The 19,929-nt window shown below is 38.7% G+C and overlaps 2 protein-coding genes across 3 annotated transcripts; one reads left to right on the top strand and one right to left on the bottom strand.

Moving 5' to 3' along the window:
* Positions 1-3,658: 3,658 nt before the first annotated feature.
* Positions 3,659-4,933, bottom strand: LOC148728575 (uncharacterized). Its single transcript, XM_088724716.1, has 4 exons — positions 4,847-4,933; positions 4,596-4,731; positions 4,062-4,190; positions 3,659-3,915 (listed from the first exon to the last, which is right to left on the bottom strand). Exons 1-4 carry the CDS (start codon positions 4,874-4,876, stop codon positions 3,659-3,661), a joined length of 552 nt encoding a protein of 183 aa, XP_088580842.1. The 5' UTR covers positions 4,877-4,933.
* A 9,566-nt stretch (positions 4,934-14,499) lies between these two features.
* On the top strand, positions 14,500-18,691 carry LOC111324047 (uncharacterized). 2 transcript variants are annotated; one of them, XM_088724742.1, is made up of 2 exons: positions 14,500-16,850; positions 17,651-18,691. In XM_088724742.1, the coding sequence occupies exon 2, from the start codon at positions 17,761-17,763 to the stop codon at positions 18,274-18,276; it is 516 nt and encodes a 171-aa protein (XP_088580868.1). In that variant the 5' UTR covers positions 14,500-16,850; positions 17,651-17,760; the 3' UTR covers positions 18,277-18,691. The 2 variants fall into 2 exon arrangements, with proteins under 2 accessions (XP_088580868.1, XP_088580867.1); XM_088724741.1 differs by having other exon boundaries at positions 17,190-18,691.
* Positions 18,692-19,929: the final 1,238 nt, after the last annotated feature.

Here is a 19,929-nt window from a genome sequence, read left to right as displayed (position 1 = left end):
GCGGTTCGTCAAGCTTGGCCAATTTTGTCTGTGTCTTCTTCTATCTGGCGATATTGCCGTCAATCCAGGACCTAATAATCTTCAACCTCCTGTAGGCTTCAGAGGTTTATCAGTCTGCCACTGGAACATCCAACGACTGACTGACACCAAATTGGAAGAACTATCGCTAATGCTCACCTCGAACAACAACAGTGCTGCTAAACTGGACGTCTTAATTCTCACTGAGACGTTCGGATCAAGTAAAATTCCAGACAGCTATTACATGATACCCGGCTACACATTACACAGAAAAGATCGAATCGGGAAGAAAGGTGGCGGCATAATTGCGTATGTAAATGAGAAAGTTATGGCTTTACGTCGAAGAGATTTGGAATTGGATGATCTTGAAACTCTCTGGCTTCAAATTTGTCCTCATAAATCAGAGAGACCGATTTTGATATCTGGTGTTTACCGTCCACCTTCAGCCAACAAAGATTATAATGAGAGCTTGGGTAAAAATATTGAAAATGCCCATCTCCAAAACAATGAATTGATTATTCTGGGAGACTTCAATTTGGATTATATTGATTTCAACTGTTATTCAAAACATTGTCTCGCAAAGGCACTGAACAGTCTTGGATTAACGCAGATGGTAAATGGGGTAACAAGACCTGCCTCTGATGCGTGCTTAGACCATATTTATTCTAGTCATCCTGCTAGAATTAGAGAAGTATCCATGGGTAAATCTGGACTTTCCGATCACCTTCCGGTCACCATCTTGAGGTGCTACAAAACCATGGATGCACAACGTAAACAACATTCCAAAATCAAATACAGAAAAATCGACAAAATCAACAAAGAGTGCTTTCTGCGAGACTTAAGAGAAGCCCCTTGGGATATCTCCTTTGTTTTTCGAGATGCCGATGACATTGTTGAATCTTGGTACAAAATCTTTAATGACATTCTTGATAATCACGCACCTTTAAAGTCCAAGAGTATGAAGAAAATCAATCAGCCGAAATGGTTCACTAATGATCTATACAACGAAATAAATAAACGCGATAATCTTCTAAAGAGGGCCAGGAGAACACAAAATGAGCAAGATTGGTCTGCTTTTAAACTGGTTAAAAACAAAGTGACGAGGAAACTAAGAAATGCGAAGGAACAGTACTTTAAAACAGTTCAGTAAAAATCAAAAATGTCCAAAGAAACTTTGGTCTTTAATTAAAGACCTATCTAAAGATACAAAGAATAACGACGACTCCGTCCCTGTTGCTGACGAAAACAACAACTTGATAAAGGATGACCATTCAATCGCTGAACGCTTTAACCACTTCTTCGTTGATGTATATAAACGTCTCATAAAGGCGGCACCTGTACTTTATTATGATGCTCTTCCTGGTCCACCAGACAAATCTAACAGTCAAATTGAGAATCTTATTCCGCAAAGAATAAGCCATGGGCTTGGTGCCAGAGTTCTAAGGATTGCAGCTCCTGAAATATCATGCTCCATAGCTAAAATTATAAATCACTGTATTGAAACTTGTACATTTCCCTCACAATGGAAAATAGCAAAGGTTAAACCTCTATTCAAGAATCAAGGAAACAAGCAAGATATTCAAAACTATCGTCCCATTAGTATTTTGCCTATTCTTTCTAAAGTCTTTGAAAGACACATCTTCAATGCTGTGAACACCTACTTAACAGAAAATTCACTTTTATACCGCTTCCAATCAGGGTTCCGTAAAAACCACTCCACAGATACTGCTTTGTTGTTTCTTCTGGACCAAGTCCTTCTTGACCTTGATAAGAACAACGTCAGCGGCTTAGTTTTTGTGGACTATAGCAAGGCATTCGACTTGATCAATCATGACATTCTCCTAGTAAAGTTAAGATCATATGGATTTCCAGATAATGTTGTAAAGCTATTGCAGAGCTATCTACTCAATCGCAAACAGTGTGTTACTGTAAATAACTCGACTTCGTCACAACTTACGCTAACCAATGGAGTTCCTCAAGGTAGCATATTAGGACCTCTACTGTTTTTAATTTTCGTCAATGATCTTCCCGAAGCTGTTGGATCGGACTCAACTATTCATGCTTACGCGGATGACACCACATTTAAAGCCAGCGCTAATATCGATAATGCACCTTTGGAATTGGAACGACGTCTTCAAGAATACATGGATAAATTAAGTAAATGGTCTAGCGAAAATGGGATGGTCCTAAACGCCGTTAAAACCAAAGCATTACTTATCACCGGAAAGGGGCTACATTCATCATTAGCTGATAGCAATCACCTGTCAGTGACCCTTGATGGGGCCGAAATAGAACAAGTAACTTCTTATAAACTGCTTGGTGTAACACTCGATCAAGATCTTACATTTAGTGACCAAATTTCTAGCCTAAAGGCCAAGCTTTCTCAGCGTATTGGTTTATTGAAAAAAATAGAGAGATACCTTCCAATAAAAGAAAGACTCTTATACTATAACGCCTTGATTAAACCCGTCCTTATGTACGGGAGCGTGGTTTGGAATATCTGCGACGCTAAAGAACTCCACTGTCTCCTAAGGTTACAGAAAAGGGCTGCCCTAGTAATTCTTGGAGTGGACTCTTATTCTAGAAGTGTTGTAAACTTTAGTCAACTAGGCTGGTTGCCTTTTTTTGATGAAATCAAACTAAATAAGTGTATAAGAGCCTTAAAGGCGATGTTCCGATTTACATCAGAGACTTGCTCAAGACGAACAGTTCTGTACACAATAGGTCTACTAGACATGGCAATCTAAATTTAGTGTGTCCCAAATACCTAAGAAATAACGATGGTGGCAAGGCATTCAGTGTTGACGCAGTTAGGTTATGGAACAGCCTTCCCCATAATATCAAAAATACGCCTAGTATAAAACTATTCAAAACAGCTGTGAAAAAGCATTTTATAAGCTTATATAAAAACCTGGACAACTTTGAAACAATATTAAGCAATAGCACATTATCTAATTTTAATTTTTTATAAATTAATTTTATCTTTCTGAATATTTTTAATATATCCTGCTATTTCTATCATAGAATTTTGTAATTATTTATATATTTATTTATTTATCAGTTTTTTGTAATGCTGTATAATCTAGTTAGAGGGCCACAGGTTTGTCAGCTTTTCAGCTGTTACGTGACCCCCTCTATAAATAAAGTCCTTATTTACTTACTTACTTACTTACTTACTTACTATTAGCGTGGCAATTAAAATGCAGCTATTAGTGTTGTTTTTTGTTTCAGGTAAACGGAACCCACGACGACGAAGACAACCCTCCGGACGTCCCATTTTTTACTGGGAAGGCGAGAGGTTCGGTCAAACACACCCAACCATCCAGCAATGAAGTCACCGGGAATTCTACGGACATTGAAAAAAAGGTAGGCATCTTAACATTTATGCAACAGATGGATTTTTTTGTGCCAGCATGTATTCAGTTTTAATTAATCAACTAATTCATTTTTAGTTTAGACACGTATCCGTAGTGCCATCCTTCAGCAGTTGAAGGACCTCAAGAGTTTGAAAGACGATGGTGTTCTTGATGAAAACGAGTTTGCCTCACAGAAGGACAAGCTGCTGACAGAACTTAGCTCTTTATAATTGAAGACAAATTCATAATTTACGTGAATAGTAACTGTTGTAAAAAAAAAGTCATTAAAAATACTCTGCATGTCGAATATAGTTTTTGATTTCTTCATCTGTGACTTGAAGAAACGCTTCTTCAACCATAAGTTCTGGATCCATGCAAAATTGCCAGGCTACATCGTTTTCCCTGATCCAGCTCTTTACTTGTGCAAAAAGTTCCTCACACGGCATGAAATCAGGACTGTAGGGCGGAAGAAAAAGAACAATCGCTCCCGTTGCATTAATTGCGTCAATCGCTGCGTGCGTGTGGTGGATAGCCGCATTATCTAAAAGACAAATAAGAAGGGAAGAAATTAATTTATGGGGGTGAGCTATTTATAGTGATGTTTTTAACAGAGAATTTGGATAAGGGTGGAAACAGTTATTTTACAATTCCATCAAAATCTTAATGTTGCCAACCATTCTCATGTACCCATTATGACCACTGATCGCGGGTTGATTCCATCAAATGGAAGCAAGTTCGGGCATAGCTTTTCATCCACAAAGCCTTCAAATGTTGCTCCATTGACGTTCCCCTGATAAAGGCCAAGATCAATCATTCCTTCTCAGGGGCGGATCCAGGATTTCAAAAGGGGGGGTGGATGGCAGATGGCGGGTCGACCCGCCATCTTAGAAATTACCCACAAGACCCTGGGAACGAGGTTGCCATCAAGCCTGAGCATCGACTGAGCACATGGGTTGGTAAGCGCGAACGTTTCCCTACAAATTTCGCAATAATGAGCCAATCAGAATCTTACTTCGCCTCACTAGGCGTTGTCAAATGGCTTCCTTGCGAACTTTTGCGCGAAAAGTGGCGGCAGACGACGAAACGTGGCGTAACAACAACCAGACATGAGCGAGAGCTAATTTTTCTTTCTTTCCTTATTTTCTATTTCAAATAAAGTGACATTTCGAATTTTTTTTTTTACTGAAAAATGGGGGGGTGGATATCCACCCTATCCACCACCCCCTGTATCCGCCCCTGCTTCTGAACAAATAATAGGAATGGCGGTTATGCGCGGTCCCCAGTTCTGCGCCATACGTTTCACCTCAGCTCTTTTACCTATCGGGCTATAACCATTTGTACGTTTAAGTCTTTTGTCCTCATAAAATAAAAATAAAAAAAACAAAAACAAACTGAGACCACTAAACGATCAGGGCTAAATAATAGCAGAACAGAGAACGAAATGTTGTGTTAAACAACAAACAAACACATACAAATCCGCTTTCATCCAAAAACATCAACATCTCGGGATCCAGGAGACAAACATCAGACCTAAAAGTACTCTGTCTGCTTCAGATCTTTGAAGGGCAATTGTTTTCAGCTTTAAAATGCGTGATTATGACAATAATAATAATAACCAAACATGTTTTTTTCTTAAATTTACATAAGCAAGGAAAAATCAAAAGCAACACTGACAAGAAATATTTGACAAACCCTTTTTCCGCTTAAACGGTTCCGTTTCAAATACAGCAATATGCCCGAAAGAGCACGTTCTAACCCCGTCTGTTCGTAGATATTCTGTGAAATTTCTGAGAGAGTTTTTTCCGGGTGGTCAAGTACCGCTTCCATTATTACATACTCCATGTGCGGATGCATAAGAAAACTATTTAACGGTCGTCCCAAAGTCTCTGCTTTCACTTCACCAGAATTTAAGCATTTTGATATGTAGCGAAGAATGGTTTTCGGCGACATGTACAAAGCAGCCGCTACCTCGTCAACACTGTATCCTAAACACTCTTTCATCCATATTGCCCGCCATCTCAAGTCTTCGCTGTACGGTCGAGGCATTGTTCTGAGCTTTTAGTGAGATTTATTAGATGTTTCCCAGACTACCTTTCGGCATTGTCGCGTACGCTTTCACGCTTTCTCTGGACAACCTTTGTCGAAACAGCTGTATATGATTCTCATATATTCAAATTCATTGATCGATCCTTTTCTCTAGTTAGACCATTTGTGCCAGTTAAACCATTTTATATAGTCTAATTTTTAACTGGCTTTTGGCTTGAATCATATTAACTGTTTAGATCCTTTATCTGGCTATACCATTTTAATCAGGTGAACTATATAGTTGGACCAGTTGCATATGGTTAGACTATTTCTATCAGTTGGACCATTTAATGAATTTACACCGCCCAGTTAGCCCGATGGATAATAGTGCGCTGGACTGTTCTGTGGGAGGTCGAGGGTTCGAGCCCGCCTGGCCGGACCAACACTCAAGGTCTTAAAATAATTGAGAAGAATTTGCTACTTTTCTATAACACCAAGAAATGGTTAGATATTCTAGTCTTCTCGGATAGGGACGAATAAATGGAGGTCCCGTCTCCTGCAGGGTTGGGGTAGGAGACGTTAATTTCCCACACACAGGATTACTGTGTGATGGATGTCCTCCCCTGGGTTGGGATGGGTGGGAAGGTGGACTAGCTCGAATGGTTCGTATGTTCTCTTCTAGTCCTTCCCCACTGCAAATGAATGCAGTGAAAATGGAATAAATTAAATTAATTGAACCAATTCAAGAGGTTGGATCATTTTATCTCCATACATCATTTTTAACCGGTTAGAGCATTTTCTAGTTTGACGGTTTTTACCAGTGCCATAATTTTTAACACATTGTATCATTTGTTCTCCTTAGACCATTATAAGCAGCTGGACCATTTTATCCAGTTGGACCCTGTCAACCGAATTGACCAACTTTATAAGTTGGACCACGTTATTTCCTAGCATCATATTAAGCGGTTGGACCATTTCCCCTCGGTAGAACGTTTTAACTGTTTTTACCTTTTGAGCAATTAAACCGCAGTGGACCATTTCTTTCTAGTAAGATATTTTGTACCAGCTGAACCTTTTTATGTAGTCCGACCATGTTATCTGATAAGACCATTTTAAGCACTTGGGCCATTTTATCTGGAAAGATATATCATTTTTGCTAATTGGACCATTTAAACCAGTTGACCGTTTTCTCTAGTTAGATTATCTCTACCGTTGAACCATTTTCTTTAGTGCTACTGCGGTAGTACTCTTTAGACCATGTTTGTAATAAGACTTTAACTAGCTAGTAAGACCATTTTAACCAGCTGAGCCATTCAAACCAGTGTGACCATTTTAACCAGTCAGATTATTGTTGCAGTCTACTCACTTTCACTAGCTGGATGATTTATTTTTACCATTTTTCTTTATTAAGACCGTTTCTAACAGTTGGGTCATGGTATGCAGTTTAAGCATTTTAAATAGTTGGATCATTTTATCCAGTAGGTTGAACCAATCGGTCGGACCATTCTCTCTAGTGAGACCACTTGAAGTGGTTGAACCTTTCAATATATTTGGCCATTTTTACCTGCTATGACCAATTTAACCAGTTGGGTCATTTTAGACAGTCGCACCATTTTATCTCTTTAGACCATTCTAACCCAGTAGACCATTTTCCTAGTCTCATCATTTTAACCGGTTGGATCATTTTACCATGTTTGGTTATTTTCTCCAGTTAGACCATTAGTACGAGTTCGAACATTTTACTTAGTTTGTACGTTTTCTCGATATTACCATTGTTATCTATTTAGACCACTTTAACTGATTGGATTATTTTAACCAGTAGGACAATTTTATTCCATTCTAACGAGATGTATTATTTTTTTCTGATTTGATCTTTTTAACAAGTTCAAAAACTCATTAATAATAATTAATGAAGCTAACAGTCTATCAAAACATCGTTAAAACATCACGCAAACGACCCTTTATACCTGGTAATCTGTGTTCATTCTGATCAAAGACAAGTTTTAGATGCAGTTTCATCAAAAATTACGACATTCGACCCATCCTCCAAAATTATTGTATTTTTAATCGCGGTGCTCCTTCACACGGATAACAAACAGCTTCCCGTTTGAAAAATAAACAGTGTACAACAATGACTTAGCACTCTGGCAACCGAGCAGGTTCTTCTCCCAAAGGATCTTTTCTAGCTCCTCTGTAATCGCTTCTTTCTCTTCTTTCTTTGTTTTATTGGCCACGCTATTTGCCTAACACTCCCTCAAGTCTGCATCCAAAGCTCGTAGAAACGTACTCAATCTAAAATGTAACACAAATATTTAGTAACAAATACCCCACATCATATTTAATTCCAGACCTCTCTCTCCTAACCTTACTTCATCCTTGCACAAAATGTGTAATCATGATGGCATCGCTTCCACTGCAGTCTTCCAAATAACTCTGGAATCCACAGCAGATAATGTACAAATTTCTAGTAGGATAGCGCTCTCCATTCTCTTTACACACCTCCGCAACAAACTTTGTCAACCAAACATTCAAGGATTCAGCGCTCATGTCTATAACATTCGTTTCTAAGCTTTGAACACTGTCCACTTCGACTTCTGAATCCTCTTTCCTCAAAGTTGGGGTCTCTATTTCTTCTTGAACTTTGCCACTCCCAAATACTTTGTAAGCCCACTTTGTGGCATACCGCGTTAGACTTTGGAATACAACTGTCCAAGTACTCCTTCTCTTCCACGGCACTATTGGGTTCTCGAAACACGCGTTTGGCCGGCATTTTAAATAAAAGTTCTCTGAACCTTTGAGAGAGCCGGACATGGAACACTATTCCTATCTGAATATTATTAAAGTGCACCTACACCCAAAAAAGTTTTTTCGCTTAACGAAGTAAGCTTATTTTTTTGACTATTTCTGCGCAAAATTTTTTTTATTTGCTCAAATCTTCAATTTTCTATGCCCAGTCAAAATACGGAAAATCGGCCGCCATCTTGCCCCACGACCGAGTTTAAAGAGGAATGGCTCTAGTGGGTAATGTGACGTCAAATCGAGAACACGAAAGTCTGCTTTTCACACATTTTCACTTGTTTGGGAAGGTTGTAGTCGATAATTGTCCGAAAATATGCCGACTAAGTGTGTTGTAGAAGGATGTAGCAACTTGCGAAATTTACAAGAGGGTATCGCGCTCCATACAATCTTCATACAACACACCTAGTCGGCATATTTCGGACGATATCGACGACAATCTTCCCAAACAAGTGAAAATGTGTGAGATGCAGACTTTCGTGTTCTCGATTTGACGTCACATTACCCGCTAGAGCCATTCTTCTTTAAACTCGGTCGTGGGGCAAGATGGCGGCCGATTTTCCGTATTTTGACTGGGCATAGAAAATTGAAGATTTGAGCAAATAAAAAAAATTTTGCGCAGAAATACTCAAAAAAATAAGCTTACTTCGTTAAGCGAAAAAAATTTTTTGGGTGTAGGTGCACTTTAACTTTTAATGCATTCATTTCACCTTTACATAATTCTCTCGAGAGGCATGGGTTTTTGAAGCCGTTCAAAAAATAGCACCCTGTGTTTTTAAACCCGATAAAACACTGCTGCTTGTTTTTTAAACATTACTTGAAGCATTTTACTGGTTAGTATATAGCAGTTGGACCTTTTTAGGTAGTTAAACCATTGGTAGTAGTTAAGCATCCCGTTGACCAGTTTGACCAGCTTGAACATTCTTCCAGATGGCACCATTTAAACTGGTTGCACCATCTTAACTATTTGGACCATTTTTTGATGCAGTTGGACTTTTTTCACCTTTTTGACTATTTTATCTGGTAAGACTGTTTTAAGCGGTTACATAATTTTATCTAGGTAGACCTTACTAACTGGCTCTATCATTTTAGCCTATTTCACCATTTAACCTCTACTAGTCAGACCATTTTGACCAGTTGTACCATTTTCTCAAGTTATTCCATTCTAACCAGTCGCATCATTGTTATAGTTTGATCATTTTGATTTGTTCGATCGTTTTACCCATTTAGACTATTTTTGCCGGTTACACATTCTTATGTAGTTAAACCATTTTCACCAGTATGACCATTTTAGCTGATTTGAGGATTCTCATCTGTTGGATTATTTTAGCCATATAAACCATTTTCTCTAGATATCCTATTCTAATCGGATGGACCATTTTGCTAGTTTGATCTTCTTTACCGGTTGGAGCACTTTACTAGTAAGACCATCTTTTAGCATTTGGACTTTCTTAGGTATTTTTGTTTCACTGGTATGACCATTTTTCTAGTAAGACCATTTGAACCAGTTTGACCATTTTAACTAGCTGGATACTTTTAAACCAGTTGGACAATTTTTATCTAGTTAAACCATTTCAGCTGGCGGAGTCATTTTTATTCTTTAAACACTTTAACTGGTTGAATAACTTTCACCAGTAGGACTATTTTCTCTAGTTTCTAACAGTTGGTTATGTAGTCGGAGCATGTTAACCAGCTGGACTACTTAATGTAGTTGGACCATTTTAGGTTGTTGGACTAGTTGATTCAGTCAAACAATTTGAACTGTCAGAACATTTTAATCAGTTTAACCACTTTATATAGTTAGACCACTTTAGTTGGTAGGACCATTTTATCTAGTTATACCATTATGAGTGGTTGGACCTTTCTATCTGGGTGGACTATTTGAACAAGTTGGACCATCGCATCGGGCTTGACCATTTCAATAGGTTTAGTCATTTTAAGTACCTCAAAATTTCCCCTTTTTTAGACTATTTCTCCCAGGTGGACTATATCCTTTGTCATCTTCAAATCGACGCTATCGTTGTTCAGGTCGCCATGTTTTATAGCAGCCTTCAAGTCGCCATATCTCGGAGTTGGTATTGTAACCTTAATTTAAACCCAAACAAGTCCAGTATTTTGAAGCGATATATTCGGGCAGAGATGTTGTGGCCGTTTTACCGACGGGATACGGTAAATCTTTGATTTTTCATCTTCCTTCTTCACTCTTCTTCGAGAAGTTAAACAGTCAACGACCTGTACCTTCCTTGTCATTTTGTCCAGTTATTATTGTTGATTCGCCTTTGAATTCCTTCATTAAAGATCAAATAAGAACAAACACCGGCAGCCGTAGGTTTGTTTGTGACTATTAAAATTGAACACTGGCACGTCAAATTATGTAAACAAAGTACGCGAACAAGTACGCGTAATGGCGTGCGCATATTTTTTCCTAGATACTAGTAAAAGAGAGATCGGTTAGACGAGCACGAAAAAAAAATGTGTGCGAATTTTCCTGGTCATGGACAACATCTTCGCAAAAATATCCGACAGCGGCTGAATCAATCGAAGGTAGCTCATTCTGAAAGAAATTTGTCACCTTTCGCAAAAGTGCTCGCAACTCAGAAGCGGCAAAGAAGTATCTGGGACCGTCGAGACGTAACAAAAACCAAATCTGGGAAAAACTATCAAAGATACAGTTGTTTACCTCTTTTCCAGGCAAAGACTGCATTTGTGTTAGTGCTCTTACGAAATTTAGACCGCGACGGCTTCTCTCAGATTCCCTTGCATCATAGCCAGGGTGCGTGACACAGATTGTGATATTTCTGTACATCGCTTCACCGTTTCGATAAAACTCTGACTTTCACTGATCACCGTTTTGAAAGAAATAAATTTTTTCAAGCGTCTTTTCAAGGCCTATATAATAGATATGGAAAATTTTTTCTTGTCTCAACGGCCGGCCTTAAATGTCCTCGGCGGCGGCGAGCGATGCGCGATTTCCTTTTGCACAGATGTTCTTCGAGCAAGATACTTCTCCAACTGATTTACAAAGCCTGTAACAATTGATATTTACCGTAGTGGAAGATGTACTGACCTTTTTTGGGCGTCTGCTGAATATTCTTAGTTGACATTCGGTTCGAAGCGCTTCACGTGTAGTTTGTTTTGATTGCCGATAAGCTACGCTCGCCAGTGAACTAAGTGGAGAGAAATTCCCACTTATCTGCCCCTCCCTCAAACCGCTAATTTGAAATCTGCTAAAAGCTGGAAGACACGTGACCAGCCTACACCAGGGTCTCTTCTCGCTCGCTCCGGGGGGACGGGAAGATGAGAGACCCTGGAAACGAGGTTGACCATTTTGTACGGTCGAACCAATTCATCTATTTTAACTATGTTAACTGGTGAGACCATTATTTAACCATTCGGATCATTTTGACCAATTGCACCATTTTCTCTAGTTAGACCATGTTAACCTGTTGGACCATTTCAAGCATTTTCTCTTTTAGTTGAAATTTAAAAACGATCGATCTCTGGCAAAAATGCTTAAAAACTACGAGTTTGATTTGAAAACGAGCTTTGATTTTGAAAACGCGTCAATTATTGACAAAGGCACTTTTCGAACCAGAAAAACATTAGAAGCGTGGCATACCAGAATGACACTTAACGCAGATAACAATTCTTGCCCGTTACCTGGACAATACAACATTCTTTTTAACAAATATTCATAATCATTCACATTCTCGTTCTTTCGCAGTTCATGTCTTTATTTAAATTCTCTCATCGCTTGTTTATCATTCATTTTACCCGTCGAAGACTGCAGTTCGAGCAGTCAAAAGCTCTTGGTTATTAATAATTTTTGCCAGAGATCGTTTTTAAATTTCAACTATGTTTCATCCTGCTGGCTGCGGCCCTTCAATATTTTCATTTTCTCTTTTAGTGGTCGGGACATTTGAACTGGTTTGATCATGTTAACCGGTTGGGTCATTTTAACCAAATGAACCATTTTCCCTTGTTAGGCCATTGCAAGCAGTTGGACCATTTTAACTGGTTTTATCATTTTAACGGGTTTGACCAATAAACTAGTCGGATCATTTTGACCAATTGCACCATTTTCTCTAGTTAGACCATGTTAACGTGTTGGACTAATTCTCTAGTTTCATCCTTTAAACCGGTTGATCATTTAACTTGTTAGATCATTTCAAGCGGTTGGACCATTTTAACCAATTGGACCCTTTGATCTAGTGAGACTATGGGGACAATTAGAACTATTTTATTTAGTACGACCATTTCAATTGTTTAAACCATTTTATGTTGTTGAACCATTTTAATTGCTTGGATCATTTTAACCCGTTGGACCTTTTAATCTAGTTAGTTAGGACCATTTCTTCCATCAGTTGGACCGTTTTCTCTCGTTAGATCAGTGTAAGCGTTCAGAGTACTTTAGTTAGTTGGACCCGGCCATTTAAACCAATGGGAGCATTTTTGGGAATCCGACCATTTTATCTTGCAAGCCCATTTTTCTATTTTGAGCATTCTAACTAGTTGGATCGTTTTAACCAGTTGGACCATTTTATCCTGGTTAGTTAAGGCCACTTTAGGTATTTGCTCGATTTTAATATATTTAATTCACTTTTATCAGTTTTAATTGATTTGACCATATTAAGGGGCTGTCCGCGTAAGAACCGACCACTCGAATTTCGGCCGATCACAGATTTCCCTCAAATTTTTACTGTGAGATACTTTTTTCTATTATATAAGCAAAAGTTGTATTTATTTGATTCGTAAAGCTATTTTATCACATTTTTGGCGACGAGATGTGAGGACGGTCAAAAGCAATGAAAATTATTTATTTCAGAGTCAATTTTCAGCGTTTCGCTGGAGGCTCCAAAAACTTCACAGCACGAAAAAGGAGATTTACGCAAAATTAAAGTTGCGTAAGTCTGCGTAAAGTTCGTTAAGTAACTTTACGCTAGTCTTATAATGCTCGTAAAGACGCTTAAAGGTAGATTTACGTAATTGGACGTAAAGCTCTCGTAAGGGTGTCTTAAAGCCGAAGAACCAGATTTACATTCAATGTAAAGTTTGCGTTAAGTTAAACTATACTAGACTGAAATTAGAGTTCATTTGGTTATATCAACTCAGTTGAAATTGTAAATTGGCCACCGTAACGAATAAAAAAGCTGGCGTTTCGAGCGTTAGCCTTTCGTCAGAGCGAATGACAACTTGCATAAGCTTTTTGCCTTGTGAAAGTTGACTTTCCTTTAGGCTTTAAGACGCTTATACACCACATTTACGCGTGTACGTAAAGCTGGCGTAAATCTCTACTTTGCACCAACTTTACGTTGTGCATAAAGGCCTCTTAAAGAAGTCTCATTACTCTAGCTTTACGTCAGAGCGTAGACTTTCTCAAAGTCCGTTTTGGTGAGAGTCCAGTGGAGCGGAATACGGACTTTCCTCACCTGCAGCGCGCCAAATCCAACCGACCAGATTTTAGGTCGGCGGTGTGTCAGGGGGCGTGGTAGCAATACTCTCCAATCAGAAACCGTTATGTAATTTGACGTCATTTTCCTGGTAATTTGATCTCCCGCTCCAGTGCGTAGACTGAATCAAAATGAATGTGCGAGAAGCCATAAACTTCGGGTTAAATAAGGTTAATTTCGAAGATATCAGAGAGAATCAACGGAAGGTAGTAGAAGCTGACCTTGGTGGCCGAGATGTTTTGATGATTTCGCCGACAGGATCGGGAAAAAGTCTTACCTTTCATATCGCGCCATTTGCGATAGATTTCTTCAAACATTCAGACGGTGGGGAATATATAATGACATAATATGTTACTATCACGGTCTGTTTATTGTGAGATTTTAAGCCACTATCCCGGTCGGTATGATAATTTCGTAAATAAAAAAATAAATAATATGTTTTTTTTAATATATATAATAAAAAATATTAAATAACTATATTCTTATTGTACAATTTTAAGCCGTTAGTTAACGGCCTAAAATCGTACAATAAACATAACAGACTGAACGAAATTAAGCCGTTAGTTAACGGCCTAAAATCGTACAATAAAGATAACAGACTAAACGAAATTAAGCCGTTAGTTAACGGCCTAAAATCGTACAATAAACATTACAGACTGAACGAAGTTAAGCCGTTAGTTAACGGCCTAAAATCGTACAATAAAGATAACAGACTGAACGAAGTTAAGCCGTTAGTTAACGGCCTAAAATCGTACAATAAACATAACAGACTGAACGAAATTAAGCCGTTAGTTAACGGCCTAAAATCGTACAATAAACATAACAGACTGAACGAAGTTAAGCCGTTAGTTAACGGCCTAAAATCGTACACTAAACATAACAGACTGAACGAAATTAAGCCGTTAGTTAACGGCCTAAAATCGTACAATAAACATAACAGACTGAACGAAATTAAGCCGTTAGTTAACGGCCTAAAATCGTACAATAAACATAACAGACGGAACGAAATTAATTAAGCAGCGCAATTTGAAGCAGTCATGATGTAAAATGGTGGCTCTGATTTCGATTTGTTAGCAAAGGGTAAGATATTAGCTTAAGGAGGGGGGCTTTGGGATTTTCGGTTTTGCGGTTTTCACTGTTTGTTGGATCGTTTTTTAGGCTTTTGGGCCAAAAAGGTTCGGTTGTTCGGTTTTGATGTTCAGAGCGGTTAACGGATTTTACGTGTTTTTGCATTCGGTTTTCACGAAAACTCTGAGGCGGTTGTCGGTTTTTCTTTTTTGACCCCTCTTAACGGTGAAAATGTACCGCTTTTGTCAGGTTTGCATGGGTTTTCGGTTTTGCTGCTTTTTCCGTCGGTTTTCCGGTTTTGGAGGTTTTTTCCTCCGGTTTTGAGGTTTCTCAGAGGCCCCAGTGCCCCCCTCTTTACCCAACCTCATCAAATTTTCAACTAATGAGGGTCTTCCTTGGTGTCTTTTTGACCTGAGAGCCAAAAAAACGCAGACACTGACGAATATTGACTTAAGTTTATGAGATTAATGGAATGAAAAAAAGCCGTTAGACGACTATGAAATGTCATCACTCAATTAAAGAAAATAGCGAAGGGACAACGCGCCAATTCCGCTCCGCTTTGCATGTAATATTGCAAAAACGATTGCGTGTGTTTCATCGGGGTTTCCAAACACGGGAAAACCCCGATGAAACATGAAGCACACTACGATTTTTTGAAATTGCTTTTCAATCGTGCATCATTAGCCAAGATTTTGGCAGCGTAAGCGGAATTGTTGTTTTTCAGTAATTATTGGCCTTTGTTGTCAAATATTTTAGCAGTGTCACAAGTCCCTGGGGAACGTCACAGGGTATGACATTTTAGCAAGCCCTAGGGTTTGATATTTCATCAAAGTACAGTGGAAAACCTTCTGTCCATTGTTTCATCGGGGATTCTAAACGCACAGATGTGGCCAAATTGGCGTATCGTGATTGGTTTGTAACTTGATATATTAATGATTTGAGAAACTGCTGTCACGCATTTCCGTAAATAAATATCCACGAAAATCGCCCTAATAAAGCTTCAGCGTGCGCTATTTTACGCTTGAAATTGATTTCTGAAGTGGGTTTTCGGTGGTCCTAGATGGGTGTTGTCGATGGTTTTAGGTCATTTCTTCTTTTATTACTTACGTAACGTCGTTCAGTCTGTTATGTTTATTGTACGATTTTAGGCCGTTAACTAACGGCTTAATCTCGTTGAGTCTGTAATGTTTATTGTACGATTTTAGGCCGTTAATTAACGGCTTAATTTCGTTCAGTCTGTTATGTTTATTGTACGATTTTAGGCCGTTAACTAACGGCTTAATTTCATTCAGTCTGTTATCTTTATTGTACGATTTTAGGCCGTTAACTAACGGCTTAATTTCGTTCAGTCTGTAATGTTTATTGTACGATTTTAGGCCGTTAACTAACGGCTTAATTTCGTTCAGTCTGTTATGTTTATTGTACGATTTTAGGCCGTTAACTAACGGCTTAATTTCCTTCAGTCTGTATGTTTATTGTACGATTTTAGGCCGTTAACTAACGGCTTAATTTCGTTCAGTCTGTTATTTTATTGTACGATTTTAGGCCGTTAACTAACGGCTTAACTTCGTTCAGTCTGTAATGTTTATTGTACGATTTTAGGCCGTTAACTAACGGCTTAATTTCGTTCAGTCTGTTATGTTTATTGTACGATTTTAGGCCGTTGACTAACGGCTTAATTTCCTTCAGTCTGTATGTTTATTGTACGATTTTAGGCCGTTAACTAACGGCTTAATTTCCTTCAGTCTGTTTATTGGGAGATTTTAAGCCGTTAGTTAACGGCTTAAAATCGTACAATATACAGACTGAGTTAGTGGCCTAAAATCTCTCAATAAACAGACCGAGATAGTCGCTTAATAAGCCGTTATCTGATCGCCCCAGACGGTGTGCCTTGTAATTTTTCCTCTGGTTTCGCTAATGAATGATCAAGTGTCTAGCTTACGTGAAAAAAGAATCAAGGCTGTTTTTGTGGGTCCAGACAGTTCAGAAACCGAAACGAGGAAGCCTCAGAGGGCAAATACAACCTTGTGTTCACAAGCCCCGAAGCTTTGTTTGGTAGTCATCGGTCCACTATTCTCACATTGACGAACAAAATCGAAGCTGTATTCATTGATGAAGTGCGTTGTGTGGCGAAATGGTTAGTGCTCTATTCTTTTCATCGTTACATTGTTAGAAAGCTCTCACCTGTACTACTTTTCGATCACCTTCTTTTCTTCTGTCTCAAGTTCGCTTTTGTTGTCTTCCGCGGCTTTCTCGCTGATATTTCTACAATCCTTACATACATGTAAGGATTGTAGTGCACTGTACCTGTAAAAATTTATAGCTTGTGGTTGAATTTTTTTCAAACCAGTGTAATGTTTACCTTCATTATCATCCTCTGAGAAAGGGAAATAACAATCAAACTGTTTTGAACTTTATTTAAGCAAACAATTTTTGAACCATGACATACACTTCGTTTCTTTGCATTTATCTTAAGTGACCAAAACATTATGTCAAAGCCTGTTATCAGAATGCAGTAAGCTGTCCTTACCAATTTTTGGGAGAGGTGAATAACAGTGGCTAGGGCTGTGTCAGAAACTGGGAAGAATACAAGCCTCAACTATGAGTTAAGGATTAGTTCATCTTTTGGGGTTATGGCAGTGGAAATAAGGAAGCGTTCCGTGAGGACTATGCACGTTTAGCAGAAATGAGATCGTTTTTAAAACAAGGTGCCCCTTTTATCGCATTGACAGCAACAGCAACTGATGCAGTTAGGAAAGTTATCATCAGGGATCTGATGATGAAGGACTGTGTGCAGTTCATAACAGTACCTAACAAACAGAATATTAGGTTCTCTGTTTCATCTGTTGATCCAGATGATCTCGAAACATCATTCCAGTGGCTTATTGATGATCTTAAGTCAAAGAAAAGAAATGCACAGGTGTTAATCTTTTGAAGAAAGACACTTGAGGGAACTTTATGAAAATTTTCTTGAAGCTTTAGGAAGCAACAGCTATGTTCTTCCCACTGGACAAGGGCTAAAGGATGACAGAACGTGACTCTCTGCTATGTACTACAAGAAGACTCACCCTTTGGTAAAAGAAACAGTGGAGAAAGGATTTTGCAAAGTGAATGGCAGTGTGCGAGTGGTGTTCTGCACAATTGCTTTTGGAATGGGTGTCAATGTGGAAGGTGCCTACATTGCCCTTCATTTTGGCCCCTCTAGCTGCCTTGATGACTATCTTCAAGAAGTTGGTAGAATTGGTCGGAGTAGTGACAAGCAGAGCCATGCTGTACTTCTTACATACTCTGGATGCACAAGGGGCAAAAATATCACAAATGGAAGGAAAGAGTATGTAAGAAACACAGATGTGTGTAGGCATTCCTTGTTAATCCAGCCATTTTTGGATTGTCAAGACAAACCAGATGAAGAGACCAGAATGGAGCGTCATTCATGTTGTGATGTATGTGCAAAGACATGCCGATGTTTGTGCCTGTGCAAGGGTAAATGCACATGTGACAATGTGTGCAACAGCGAATGGTTTTTTCACCAATGGAGGCTATTTCCGAATCCAACAGTGTAAAGATGATCAAACAATGTAGTTCTGATTATGACACAGATGACAGTGACATTTATAAGCAGAATTTGTCACTTAGCCAATACTGATTCAGATGATAGTGACTAACTATTGACAATAATCATTACAGGTGTTTTCACTTTTCAGTGATTATATTTCATCTCAATCACTATAATTGCTTATTTCAGAATAATATTATTGATCTTGTACCTGTCTACATTGAGTGAGGTAGAGGGGAAGTGAATGTTTAATACTCCTCATCAAATTCATTAATAATTCATAAGCCAAATACAATAGAATATCACAGCCGTGACTGAAGTTTTGAATCGGCAAGAGATTTTGGGGGCCCTTTGTGAACTATTTACACTCACTGATCTTTTCAAAATTGGAGAATATATTATTAAATCCATATTGAAAACTACTTTGAAACTGACATTATTAATAATTCCATTTTGTTTTAGTAATGACTAGTCTCATTTGCGGTGATGCAATTTTTGCGGACTTGGACAAACTTTTAGGTGAAAGCCCTAAACGTGGTAACACTGAGATAAACAGCAGTTGATAACTAATCAAAGTTTGTAGAAATGTTTTCTTGAAAAGGTTTTCAGTGATTTTGAAATCCAACTTTTAAGGTCCTCAACATTGATATCAGCAAGCAAATTTTGCTTCATGTCTGAAAAAGCAGAGTGCTTTCGTCCAGCAATGCTATTGTACAAGTCCACTTCGATAAACTGGTCAACCAAAGTCATGACATCATCTTCAGTAGACATTTTTGTGTGTTTTCCAGGTGGCTTCCGTATGTCAGTGGAATTGTCATAAGCAGAGAGGATTTCATTGGTAGGACCAGTTGAGTGGCTCACCCTTGCAATGCTCCTGTCAGTAATTTCCCCCTTGAAGCTGTGTATGTCTGTCTTGAAAGCCAAATTGTCATGCTCTATCTCCTTGTCCATTGGAAAGTTTGTGTCAATCTGACCTTGGTGATTTACAAATATATTCCAAGTCAAAGAGTGAGCCAACCTTGGGCTGAGAAGGCATTTTACCCGAGCTTGAAGGTTCAGCATTGCAATTGCATACTTTGGGCAATTGCTTACCTTATAAAACAAACAAAAGAATTTGTAGAGTCGCAGAACTCTCTCTCCATCACCTAGTTTGATGGCATCTTCATGATCCATTCTCAGCGGCAACAGCAACAGAGCTTGGCGGGTGTAGTTGTAGACTCTGTCTGCATCACTGCTGGCATTGGTTTGGGAAGTAGGGTTGCTCTGGACAGCCTCAAAACGATGTTCTCTTTCCTCGTGCTTCCTAAGTGCACTTGGTCTAAAATACCTTCTGATACAAAATCGACACTAGGTCATTACTTTTAGGGGCTTGCTGGTTAAGCTCTGGCAATTTAGTTACTACATGTTCTTCAATCAAACGCTTCAAAACATCTTTGACATAAGCTTTCTTTGCTTGCTTGTCATTAGGATCTCCGGTGTATACATTTTGCTGTGAAACCCCACGGTTTTTTCCATCCCAAAGTGGTGCAATGCCCCACAAATTAAATATGCCCTTGTGACTTTGTTCAGAAACTCACTGCATGCATAAAAATTGTTGTGAGGATTGTCTGTCACATTTCTAGCATCTATCATATTTCGGGCTGCATAAAGTGTTCCTTTG

This window comes from Stylophora pistillata, chromosome 6 (assembly GCF_964205215.1).
Source record: "Stylophora pistillata chromosome 6, jaStyPist1.2, whole genome shotgun sequence".
Taxonomy (NCBI): domain Eukaryota; kingdom Metazoa; phylum Cnidaria; class Anthozoa; order Scleractinia; family Pocilloporidae; genus Stylophora; species Stylophora pistillata.
Note: the sequence above shows the minus strand (reverse complement) of the source record. Positions and strands in the feature narration are given on the sequence as shown.